This window comes from Schistocerca americana, chromosome 6 (assembly GCF_021461395.2).
Source record: "Schistocerca americana isolate TAMUIC-IGC-003095 chromosome 6, iqSchAmer2.1, whole genome shotgun sequence".
Lineage (NCBI taxonomy): Eukaryota > Metazoa > Arthropoda > Insecta > Orthoptera > Acrididae > Schistocerca > Schistocerca americana.
Genome location: NC_060124.1, coordinates 486,410,034 through 486,423,421, shown reverse-complemented (window position 1 = coordinate 486,423,421; position 13,388 = coordinate 486,410,034). Strand labels below are relative to the sequence as shown.

Below are 13,388 nucleotides of genomic sequence, written 5' to 3'. Positions count from 1 at the left end.
AATGCCTCGCCAATATTAAGCAGACAGAAAGACGGTACTAGAGACTGGAGTCTCACTGCTATGTGTAGCATCAAGATGGTGCTATCTTTGTGCTGAGCCTCCGAGGAGAGCGTTCGTTGCATGATTGTCTTCGTTTTCGTATTGAGCATCCTGCAATTGCTACGACGGTGTGGAGTGTCGTTGGGTACATAACGCGATCTCCTCTGGTTTTGATTGACATAATTTGGAAACTAATCGTGATATTTTTGATTTGTTAAAGCCTGTGACTGTGCCCTATCTGCGAAATTTCTGTGATGTTATCTTCCAGTATGATAACACAATACAGCAGTTGTCCATGCTGTCCCGACATACCTCCTTATAGAGAGAGAGAATGGCGTTACCGTCCGTGTAGAGGGAACTGGTACCATTTACAACTCTGATTAGCCGCAGATGACATAACATTATCTCTAACCTCTGCACCTCTAATCTATAACGGAATACCTCCTTGCACGATTCAAGATGTGAAGAGCATCTTTCAACCTGACGATTCCTCACGCCAGCAACTCGCCATGGCTGATAAGGTCTTTTCGATCGAATTTCCGTGATTTTCCTGGCTATCAAGAGAGCCGATGTACATCACGGAGAGGTATAGTGTTGAAATCTCGACAGCATATTTTCCAAGAAGAGTCGGACATCATATTGCTTTCTTCCACATAAATTTCGCTAAATGACCACGACGAGAAAACAAGAGAAATTGGAGTCTATACACAGGTTTGTTGACAATCAATCTTCTCATGCACAATTCATGAATGTAGCAGGAGAGAGAGGGGTATACAGGGTGAGACACCTAACGTTACCGCTGGATATATGTAGTAAACCACATCAAATACTGACGAACCGATTCCACAGACCGAACGTGAGGAGAGGGGCTAGTGTAATTGTTTAATACAAACCACACAAAAATGCACGGAAGTATGTTTTTTAACACAAACCTACGTTTTTTTGAATGGAACCCCGTTAGTTTTGTTAGCACATCTGAACATATAAAGAAATACGTAATCAGTGCCGTTTGTTGCATTGTAAAATGTTAATTACATCCGGAGATATTGTAACCTAAAGTTGACGCTTGAGCACCACTCCACCGCTGTTCGATCGTGTGTATCGGAGAGCACTGCAACATACATCGCGTTTCTACAGAATGATCTGCCAACGTTGCTCGAAAATGTCCCACTGGAAACGCGTCGACGTATGTGGTATCAGCGTGACGGTGCACCTGCACATTCCGCAATTAACTCTAGGCTGACCCTTGACAGGATGTTCGACGGGCGTTTCATAGGACGTGGAGGACGCATAAATTGACCAAACCGTTTTCCTGATCTTACACCTCTGGACTTCTTTCTGTGGGGTACGTTAAAGGAGAATGTGTACCGTGATATGCCTACAACCCCAGAGGATATGAAACAACGTATTGTGGCAGCCTGCAGTGACATTACACCAGATGTACTGCGGCGTGTACGACATTCATTACGCCAGAGATTGCAATTGTGTGTAGCAAATGATGGCCACCACATTGAACATCTATTCGCCTGACATGTCGGGACACACTCTATTCCACTCCGTAATTGAAAACGGAAACCACGTGTGTACGTGTACCTCACCCCTCATGGTAATGTACATGTGCGTCAGTGAAAAAGACCAATAAAATGGTGTTAGCATATGGACGTAATGTGCTGTTCCAGTCTCGTCTGTACCTAAGGTCCATCACCGTTCCCTTTGGATCCCTACGTAATTCGGTGCTCTCCGATACACACGATCGAACAGCGGTGGAGTGGTACCTAAGCGTCAACTTTAGGTTACAATATCTCCGGATGTAATTAACATTTTACAATGCAACAAACGGCACTGATTACGTATTTCTTTATATGTTCAGATGTGCTAACAAAACTAACGGGGTTACATTTAAAAAAACATAGGTTTGTGTTAAAAAACATACTTCTGTGCATTTTTGTATGGTTTGTATTAAATAATTACACTAGCCCCTCTCCTCACGTTCGGTCGATGGAATCGGTTCGTCAGTATTTGATGTGGTTTACTACATATATCCAGCGGTAACGTTAGGTGGCACACCCTGTATAGAGGTACGAGAAACACCCTTTGACACCCATCGCAGCGTGCCTTGCAAAGTATAAATGCAGATGAATACTTATATTCCTTGTTGCTACAGATAAAGTATGAGTCGTTACAAAAACTTGGAGACATGCGTGTAGTGAATGATGCAACGGGATGTAGTGCCCAAAAAGCTGACAATTTAATGCGAGGACAGAAATTTATGAGATAATGGCTTGTTCAAACCGCCCAGAGCTGGTACATGTTGTCACACAAAACTGTTGCTGAAGCAGAACTTGAGGAGACGATGCTGAGACGTCTCGGAGAAGATTCGTCAACAAAATACTCGCCATCTTGCCCATGATCTCCATACTTCAAAGACTTCATATGTGGGCAACAACATTTGAAAGCGGTTTGGTCAAATAACTTCAAAACCGGAGTTCAGTTCTTTCAATGGAAGCGATGAGAGTGTCGGTCGTCACTTCGACCAGTTGCTCTGACGTTAAGTCGTTCCTGCACGGGGTTATTTGTTTATGCCAGTAAAAAATTAAACATTCATCCGACCACTAGTATCTTAAAGTATTCCGTTTTGGATTCCCTACTACGGTGCGTAATTTCGTCGCTCCACGCTCACGGTTCCCTATGTATGTTTGCAATGCTACTAACCCAAACTTTATCTAGTTGATGCTACGTATGAGTGAGAAACACCTTCATATAGAGGGTGATTCCAAGATGAGGTAAGCAACTTTCAGAAATGATGAGCAAGGATAAATTATCAACTTGACACAAGCAACCCTGGCCCGGAAATATTCGCATCGAAAGTTATAAGCAAAAATCTTTCTGATATATCTTTCATGTGAATATATGTACCAATAGAGTTGGTACTAAGACTGTTGGGAGGAAACTTTCAGAGGTTGTAGTATGGACGAAAACAAGGAAAAAACAGTCTGGTAAATATGAGCACTACGACGCCTACCTTAAGAATTATGAACACTTGTTCATCTTCGCTAGTGTGAAACACACGTCTTTTACTGAACAAGTGCCTATAGCTCTAAAGATATGCATTATAGAGCCCATGTCTCAAATTGGTTTACCCTTCTCCATTATTTCTGAAAGTTTGTAACATCACCACGGATCACCCTATATGCAGCTTTCTGCTCAGAATAGCGCTAAGCTTTGTATCGAACGGCCAGTACGAGAATGAAATGACAGGACCGGGCGATGTGGAACAATGGTAAAACACTGAACTTGTTTTCAGAAGAACAGCGCTTAAAATCCCCGTCCCACAGCCATATTTAGGTGCTGCATGACTTCTGAAAGTCCGGGATGTTTTCTTGAAGGGCCGAGGCCGATTTCCTTCCCTGTCCTTCCAAAATGCGAGATTTTGCATCGTCTCTAGTTACCTCGTCATGTTTGAAATGCTAGACCTTAATCTTCCATTCTCTGACAGTCTCAGTATACGTCAATGGTTTATCACACAGGGGTTATTAAAACTACCCTCATAGGTTTCACAGATGATACAATGATCTATAATGAATTATTATCTGAAAAAAGTTGCACACATATTCAGACAGTGATAAGATTTCATAGTGGTGCGAAGATTAGCAACAAGCTTTAAAAGTTCAGAAATGTAAAACTTCGCACTTCACAAAGCAAGAAATGACTACAGAATCAATGAGTCACGGTTGCAATAGGTCGATTCAGATGAATACAAAAGAAACAATTTGTAGGGATATAAAATGGGCCGGTCAGACAGGCTCAGTGGTAGGTAAAGCAGGTATCGGACTGGACGTGTACAAAGGAGAGCAGCACATTTGGTCACAGGTATGGTTGACCCATGGGAGGGCGTCACAGAGAAGCTGAAAACACTGAATTGGTAGAGTTTGAAGATAGACTCAAACATTCCGCGAAAGCGTGCTTGGAAAGTTTGGCGAAGCAACTCTAAATGATGACTCTAGGGATATGTGTATACTACAACCCCCTCGCATAGGGACCGGAAAGGCAAGATTAGGCTAATTATAGCACTCTAGGGGCGTTGAAGCAGTCATTCTACTCGCACTCCCTACGTGAATGGAACGGGAAAAATCTATATTGACTAGTGCAACGGGAAGTACCGTCTGTGATGCATTTGACAGTCGATTACAGAGTAGCGATGTAAATGTAGATAATGCAGCAGTATCGGTTTGTTCGCTGACGACGACGGCTACGACGATGATGTCGTTGTATACAAGAAAGTACTGTCCTCGGGTGATCGTAAGGAGTTGCAGAGAGACCCGGAAAAATAATTGCACTTGGGGTAATGAACGACGGCTCTCTTTAAATGTAGATAGTGGTGAATAGTGAGCCGTGCGCCTGGCTTTGTGGCGACAGTGGTGTCTTCTGCACTACTGGCCATTAAAATTTCTACACCAAGAAGAAATGCAGATGACAAACGGGTATTCATTGGACAAACATATTATACTAGAATTTACATGTGATTACATTTTCACGCAATTCGGGTGCATAGATCCTGAGAAATCAGTACCCAGACAAACCACCACTGGCCGTAATAACGGCCTTGGCACGCCTGGGCATTGAGCCAAACAGAGCTTGGATGGCGTGTACAGGTACAGCTGCCCATGCAGCTTCAACACGATACCACAGATCATCAAGAGTAGTGACCGGCGTATTGTGACGAGCCAGTTGCTCGCCCACCATTGATCAGACGTTTTCAATTGGTGAGAGATCTGGAGAATGTGCTGGCCAGGGCAGCAGTCGAACATTTTCTGTATACAGAAAGGCCCGTACAGGACCTGCAACATGCCGTCGTGCATTATCCTGCCGAAATGTAGGGTTTCGCAGGGATCGAATGAAGGGTAGAGCCACGGGCCGTAACACATCTGAAATGTAACATCCACTGTTCAAAGTGCCGTCAATGCGAACAAAAGGTGACCGAGACGTGTAACCAACGGCACCCCATACCATCACGCCGGGGGATACGCCAGTATGGCGATGACGAATACACGCTTCCAATGTGCGTTCACCGCGATGTCGCCAAACACGGATGCGACCATCATGATGCTGTAAACAGAACCTGGATTCATCCGAAAAAATGACGTTTTGCCATTCGTGCACCCAGGTTCGTCGTTGAGTACACCATCGTAGGCACTCCTGTCTGTGATGCAGCGTCAAGAGTAACCGTTGCCACGGCCTCCGAGCTGATAGTCCATGCTGCTGCAAACGTCGTCGAACTGTTCGTGCAGATAGTTGTTGTCTTGCAAACGTCCCCATCTGTTGACTCAGGGATCGAGACGTGGCTGCACGATCCGTTACAGCCTTGCCTGTCATCTCGACTGCTAGTGATACGAGACCGTTGGGATCCAGCACGGCATTCCGTATTACCTTCCTGAACCCACCGATTGCATATTGTGCTAACAATCATTGGACCTCGACCAACGCGAGCAGCAATGTCGCGATACGATAAACCGCAATCGCGATAGGCTACAATCCGACCTTTATCAAAGTCGGAAACGTGATGGTACGCATTTCTCCTCCTTACGCGAGGCATCACAACAACGTTTCACCAGGCAACGCCGGTCAACTGCTGTTTGTGTATGAGAAATCGGTTGGAAACTTTCCTCATGTCAGCACGTTGTAGGTGCCGCCACCGGCGCCAGCCTTGTGTGAATCCTCTGAAAAGGTAATCATTTGCATATCACAGCATCTTCTTCGTATCGGTTAGATTTCGCGTCTGTAGCACGTCATCTTCGTAGTGTAGCAATTTTAATGGCCAGTAGTGTATTTATTGATGGTCGTCCGTGGTTTAGTGTTCCGATCAGAGACGATGGTCTGAGGGTCTTTGACTATTTAAGCGCTCGCGGCGTGTCAGTTGCTGTCGAGTCCTTTCAAGTTTGGTTCCGCGGTGGTGCGAGGATACTCCGCGGGTCACGCGCCGGTTGACAGAGTGAGAGAGCGAGTGGGCGGTGGAGTGAGGGGCGCGTTGACCGCTGTGATGGTGCGGAGCCGGCGTGCTCGCTGAGTACGAGTGCAAGGAGAGTACTGTACTCGAGTCTGAGGGGCCAAATTGTACTGGCGTTCACAAGCACCGGTGACCGTTTGTTAGTCTGATTGGTTTGGAGGCTAAAAGGCTGTTTCAAGCATTGGTGTGGCACACAGAAGTACCAGTATAGTTACGCAGTTATATACTACTCTGTTACAGGATTGCTCTACCGAGTGTATGTGTTGTGAAACAGTTGGTTGGTCTAAGCGATTTGATATTAGTAATCTGCCCACGTTCTACTGTTCAAGTTTCTTTCGCCCGTTAAGAAATGTCTTTACTTCAGGTGACTATAATTTAGCACGGTGTTCTTTTTTTAAAGAACTATCACATGGTGTTGTTGTTGTTTCATCGTACTTTACATGTTTTGTGCTCTAAACGGAGTTCACCCATAACGTAAAGGTTAGCTGGGTGGATGATCACTGAACTGTTTAAATGGTTCAAATGGCTCTGAGCACTATGGGACTTAACATCTGAGTTCATCAATCCCCTAGAACGTAGAACTACTTAAACCTAACTAACCTAAGGACATCACACACATCCATGCCCGAGGCAGGATTCGAACCTGCGACCGTGGTAGCAGCGCGGTTCCGGACTGAAGCGCCTAGAGCTGCTCTGCCACAGTGACCGGCTGAACTGTTTATAATTCTAGTATGGTTAAGTGGGGTGAGCCTGTTACTTCTTGTCAACCCAGCAGATATTTCTGAACTCGCTGTTGACTTACTGATTGTATGTGGAATACGAATAACTAGCTTAAACTGTTCGCACTGCGGTTGATACGAAGTTGTTTCATAAAGTCATCCGCTCTTACTTGTATTGGTCAAATAATTACTTCTTCTTGAAGTGTCTGGAAGTCACTCATATTGTTGGTTTTAAGCTGATATGAGAGGGAGCAATCATCTGTTGGCTTAATTCACAGACGGCTAAATTAAAAGGTTAAAATTAAACGGGTCCGTGGCGTTTGATGCTAAGGAATAATTTTAATACTTGTAACTGCTTTTCATTGTAAATTTTATGTCTGTCTGTGTGTGTGTGTGTGTGTATTGGGGTTACTTATGTCTTTTGCCGTTGTTAAACATCTTAATTAAGCGCTGTAGCTTCCTGTCTGTGCCTGGTGCCAGTAGGTTTGCGTTACAGGTATCGTAAGTTATTGTAAGCAGAAGCGCCAAGAGGCGGACTATTGTAAAGGGAAAGGCCAGCAAGTGTACTGAAGAACATGCCATTTGTAAAACTAATATCAATACTGTGGTGCATAAACCCACCCACCACCACAGGTTATGTGCTGTTGTTTATCCGTGGTTGCAAATGGGTTTACAAGGCTTGTATCTGTTGTTTAGCTGATTGTCTTTATTGGTGTCTCGAGCCAGCCGTTTGTGAAATTGTAAGTTGTAATTATTTCTTTTAAGGAGAAAAGGTCATACTTGATGATTCTTTATACCTATTGTTTATTGTCAATATTATTTTACAGTCCGCAATCGGAGTTGTAAAGTTAATAATGTTCTTTAAGCTGGTTGTTAGAGTTTGGTTACAGTTTTCTGTACTGACCATTACTGTGGAAGTGTTTAAGGTTTTGAAGAGACTAACATTAAACCTGAATGAGATTTTCACTCTGCAGCGGAGTGTGCGCTGATATGAAACTTCCTGGCAGATTAAAACTGTGTGCCCGACCGAGACTCGAACTCGGGACCTTTGCCTTTCGCGAGTGAAAATCTCATTCTGGAAACATCCCCCAGGCTGTGGCTAAGCCATGTCTCCGCAATATCCTTTCTTTCAGGAGTGCTAGTTCTGCAAGGTTCGCAGGAGAGCTTCTGTAAAGTTTGGAAGGTAGGAGACGAGGTACTGGCAGAAGTAAAGCTGTGAGTACCGGGCGTGAGTCGTGCTTCGGTAGCTCAGTTGGTAGAGCACTTGCCCGCGAAAGGCAAAGGTCCCGAGTTCGAGTCTCGGTCGGGCACACAGTTTTAATCTGCCAGGAAGTTTAACATTAAACCTGTTTCTAAGGTATTTTGTAAAGTGGCTTGGCACTGTACCACTCCTACAGCTACCATTTCAAGTATCTTGACCACGTCACATCGTATAAGCACGTAAGAAGCGAAATGAAATGGAATGATGATGTAAAATCAGTAGTAGGAAAGGAGAATGGAAGACTTACATTTGTTGGAAGGGTTCTGGGAAAGTGTGGTAGGTCTGTAAAGCACATCACATACAGATTGTTGGAGTGACCAGTTGTGAAATATTGTTGCAGTGTCTAAAGTCCTTACTGAGTAGACATGACAACACACAACAGACATCAAACGAATTGTGAGGTATGGTGCTAGAAATCAAAGAGGTCAGTATAGCCCACAGGAAAGTATGAAATAAATGCTCAGGTAACTTTTATAGGAATCCTTGGAGAAAAGGACAATGTAGTTCTCGCAAAACCCTGTCGGGCAGGTGTAGAGAACCTTTATTGGAAAATGAAACTTTCTAGCGGATTAAAACTGTGATTCAAGCATTGGACCTACGCCCACAGCGGCCAAGCCTTGTGTCCACTGAAGTATCCAGCCACGAGTTAAGACCCGCCCTCACAGCTTTACTTTCGGCAGTGCCGTCTGTCCTACCTTCCAAACTTCACAGAAGTTGCAGAAGTTGCCCTGCACACCTTGTGGGATACGGATAACGCGGTAACATGACTTAGCCATCGTCTGAGGGATCGTTCCCATAGTGAATTTTCACTCCACACAGAAATGTCCTATTATTTGGAACTTAATGGCAGATTAAAAGTGTGTGCCAGATCTGAACAGAAGTCTCAGGTTCGAGTCCCGGGAGGTTTCAAATCAGCACACACTACGCTACAGAGCGAAAATTCGTTCAGGAAATATATTCTAAAGTGATTGTTCGACCCTTACACATCCCTCACCGTATATCTCTCATACGGATATTCAGAGGCATGTAGGCAGTCATTTTCCTCTCGCACAGAACGCGAATGTAGTAGTACAGCAAACTGATAATACTCGTACGATGTATCTTCTGCCATGCATTGTGCAGTGGCTTGTTGAATATACATATACACTACTGGACATTAAAATTGCTACACCAAGAAGGAATGCAGATGATAAACGGGAATTCATTGGACAAATATATTGTACTAGAACTGACGTGTGATTATATTTTCACGCAATTTGGGTGCATAGATCCTGAGACATCAGTACCCAGAACAACCACCTCTGGCCGTAATAACGGCCTTGATACGCCTGGGCATTGGCCAAACAGAGCTTGGATGACGTGTACAGGTACAGCTGTCCATGCAGCTTCAACACGATACCACAGTTCATCAAGAGTAGTGACTGGCGTATTGTGACGAGCCAGTTGCTCGGCCACCATTGACCAGACGTTTTCAGTTGGTGAGGGATCTGGAGAATGTACTGGCCAGGGCAGCAGTCGAACATTTTCTGTACCCAGAAAGGCACGTACAGGAGCTACAACATGCCGTAGTGCATTATCCTGCTGAAATGTAGGGTTTCGCAAGGATCGAATGAAGGGTAGATCCACGGGTTTGTAAGACATATGAAATGTAACGTCCACTGTTCAAAGTGCCGTCAATGCGAACGAGAGGTGACCGAGACGTGTAACCAACGGCACCCCATACCATCACGCCGGGTGATACGCCAGTATGGCGATGACGAATACACGCTTCCAATGTGCGTTCACCGCGATGTCGCCAAACACGGATGCGACCATCATGATGCTGTAAACAAACCTGGATTCATCCGAAAAAATGACGTTTTGCCATTCGTGCACCCAGGTTCGTCGTTGAGAACACCATCGCAGGCGCTCCTGTCTGTGATGCAGGTTAAGGGTGACCGCAGCCATGGTCTCCGAGCTGACAGTCAATGCTGCTGCAAACGTCTTCGAACTGTTCGTGCAGATGGTTGTTGTCTTGCAAACGTTCCCATCTTTTGACTCAGGAATTGAGACGTGGCTGCACGATCCGTTACAGCGATGCGGATAAGATGCCTGTCATCTCGACTGCTAGTGATACGAGGCCGTTGGGATGGAACACGGCGTTCCGTATTACCCTCCTGAACCCACCGATTCCATATTCTGCTAACAGTCATTGGATCTCGACCAACGCGAGCAGCAACGCCGCGATACGATAAACTGCAATCGCGATAGGCTACAATCCGACCTTTATCAAAGTCGGAAACGTGATGGTACGCATTACTCCTCCGGTCAACTGCTGTTTGTGTACGAGAAATCGGTTGGAAACTTTCCTCGTGTCAGCACGATGTAGGTGTCGCCACCGGCGCCAACCTTGAGTGAATACCCTGAAAAGCTAATCATTTGCATATCACAGCATCTTCTTCCTATCGGTTAAATTTCGCGTCTGTAGCACATCTTCGTGGTGTAGTAATTTTAACGGCCAGTAGTGTATTTGAACATTGCACTACCTACGACTCGAAAGCCAACTCACTTCTCTATCCGACCGATTTATCTCCCGATTACGGAGAAATATGCCAGCTGAGGCAACTCTGTTCGATCTTACCGACGAAAGCGGCGAGGAACTGGGGCCAGGTGGAGTACTTGGCTTCGGCCCGGCTGGTCTCTTCGGCCTTTCGCTGGATGGCCGCCTCGATGGCAGCTGGTGCTGCCGACGCGGCCGTCGCGAAGGCACCGCTGAGGGCGTTGCTATCTACCGCGTCGGAGACCAGCTGCTTCATGGCGGGCGTGTTTACTCGGCGAGCGCACGGCAGCGGGCACCTTAAGTACCGCTCCTGTTACTGCTACCTGAAGATGAGGGCTGTAAATCACCGCGGCCGGAACGCTCGAGTATGCACAGCGGGAGCACACTTGAGCGCTTCGTATCAGTACGTGGCGGAAGGCGCGCGGCGTCTTGTGACTACAGTAATCTCCAGCCCTGCGGTTCAGCTCATGTAACGTCTTTGTTACCCTGAGGCAGTTTTTACTCTTAGCTTTAGATACGGATCACGAGGTTATGTTGGCGTGCACACAACAGACACGGATCAGGTGTCTTGTTGCTATGTGCCAAATCCTTGAGTCTAACCGAACACTGGGAATTTTGACGAAGTATAAATGTAATAATATTCTACACTCCTGGAAATTGAAATAAGAACACCGTGAATTCATTGTCCCAGGAAGGGGAAACTTTATTGACACATTCCTGGGGTCAGATACATCACATGATCACACTGACAGAACCACAGGCACATAGACACAGGCAACAGAGCATGCACAATGTCGGCACTAGTGCAGTGTATATCCACCTTTCGCAGCAATGCAGGCTGCTATTCTCCCATGGAGACGATCGTAGAGATACTGGATGTAGTCCTGTGGAACGGCTTGCCATGCCATTTCCACCTCGCGCCTCAGTTGGACCAGCGTTCGTGCTGGACGTGCAGACCGCGTGAGACGACGCTTCATCCAGTCCCAAACATGCTCAATGGGGGACAGATCCGGAGATCTTGCTGGCCAGGGTAGTTGACTTACACCTTCTAGAGCACGTTGGGTGGCACGGGATACATGCGGACGTGCATTGTCCTGTTGGAACAGCAAGTTCCCTTGCCGGTCTAGGAATGGTAGAACGATGGGTTCGATGACGGTTTGGATGTACCGTGCACTATTCAGTGTCCCCTCGACGATCACCAGTGGTGTACGGCCAGTGTAGGAGATCGCTCCCCACACCATGATGCCGGGTGTTCGCCCTGTGTGCCTCGGTCGCATGCAGTCCTGATTGTGGCGCTCACCTGCACGGCGCCAAACACGCATACGACCATCATTGGCACCAAGGCAGAAGCGACTCTCATCGCTGAAGACGACACGTCTCCATTCGTCCCTCCATTCACGCCTGTCGCGACACCACTGGAGGCGGGCTGCACGATATTGGGGCGTGAGCGGAAGACGGCCTAACGGTGTGCGGGACCGTAGCCCAGCTTCATGGAGACGGTTGCGAATGGTCCTCGCCGATACCCCAGGAGCAACAGTGTCCCTAATTTGCTGGGAAGTGGCGGTGCGGTCCCCTACGGCACTGCGTAGGATCCTACGGTCTTGGCGTACATCCGTGCGTCGCTGCGGTCTGGTCCCAGGTCGACGGGCACGTGCACCTTCCGCCGACCACTGACGACAACATCGATGTACTGTGGAGACCTCACGCCCCACGTGTTGAGCAATTCGGCGGTACGTCCACCCGGCCTCCCGCATGCCCACTATACGCCCTCGCTCAAAGTCCGTCAACTGCACATACGGTTCACGTCCACGCTGTCGCGGCATGCTACCAGTGTTAAAGACTGCGATGGAGCTCCGTATGCCACGGCAAACTGGCTGACACTGACGGCGGCGGTGCACAAATGCTGCGCAGCTAGCGCCATTCGACGGCCAACACCGCGGTTCCTGGTGTGTCCGCTGTGCCGTGCGTGTGATCATTACTTGTACAGCCCTCTCGCAGTGTCCGGAGCAAGTATGGTGGGTCTGACACACCGGTGTCAATGTGTTCTTTTTTCCATTTCCAGGAGTGTAGATCACCGCGAGTGGAAGAGAAGATAACTGAAACTGAACAGTTCAAATTTCTCGGTGTTTAGATAGGTAGTAAGCTGTTGTGGAAAGCCCACGTTCAGGATCTTGTTCAATGACTTAATACTGCCATTTTTACTATTCGAACGGTATCAGAAGTGAGTGATACTTCGACAGAAAAATTAGTAATCTTTGATTATTTTCATTCGCTTATGTCGTATGGTGTTATATTTAGGGGTAACTCTTGCCATTCTACAAGGATATTTTTGGCTCAGAAACGGGCGGTTCGGGCAATAAGTGGTGTGAGTTCACGAACCTCTTGTCGACCTCTGTTTACGAGTCTGGGTATTTTGACATTGGCCTCTCAATATGTATATTCCTTATTGTCGTTTCTTGTTACCAATATTAGTTTATTCCCAAGAATAAGCAGCTTTCACTCGGTTAATACTCGGCAGAAATCTAACCTGCATTTGGATCGGACTTCCTTAACTCTTGTGGAAAAAGGTGCATCCATTTTCAATAAGCTGCCACTCGAGTTAAAAAATCTTAGCAGTAATCCACGCGCTTTCAAATCGAAACTGAAGAGTTTCCTCATGGGTCACTCCTTCTATTCTGTCGAGGAGTTCCTTAAAAAATTAAACTAATTCTTATTGTATTGCTAATAGCGTTTACTTAAACTTATGGACTGACTTTTTTCAGGTTCATGAACATTTATTTTTATCTGTTATTACTTTTATGTTGTAATTTCATGTACTGACACGTT

The 13,388-nt window shown here is 46.3% G+C and overlaps 1 protein-coding gene across 1 annotated transcript in view; it reads right to left on the bottom strand.

Moving 5' to 3' along the window:
- Nucleotides 1–10,818, bottom strand: part of LOC124620238 (facilitated trehalose transporter Tret1-like) — a 62,038-nt gene extending 51,220 nt beyond the window's left edge. Inside the window, exon 1 of the mRNA XM_047146906.1 lies at nt 10,644–10,818. Coding sequence (XP_047002862.1) covers nt 10,644–10,818 — 175 coding nt within the window. The remainder of the gene's footprint in view (nt 1–10,643) is intronic.
- Nucleotides 10,819–13,388: the final 2,570 nt, after the last annotated feature.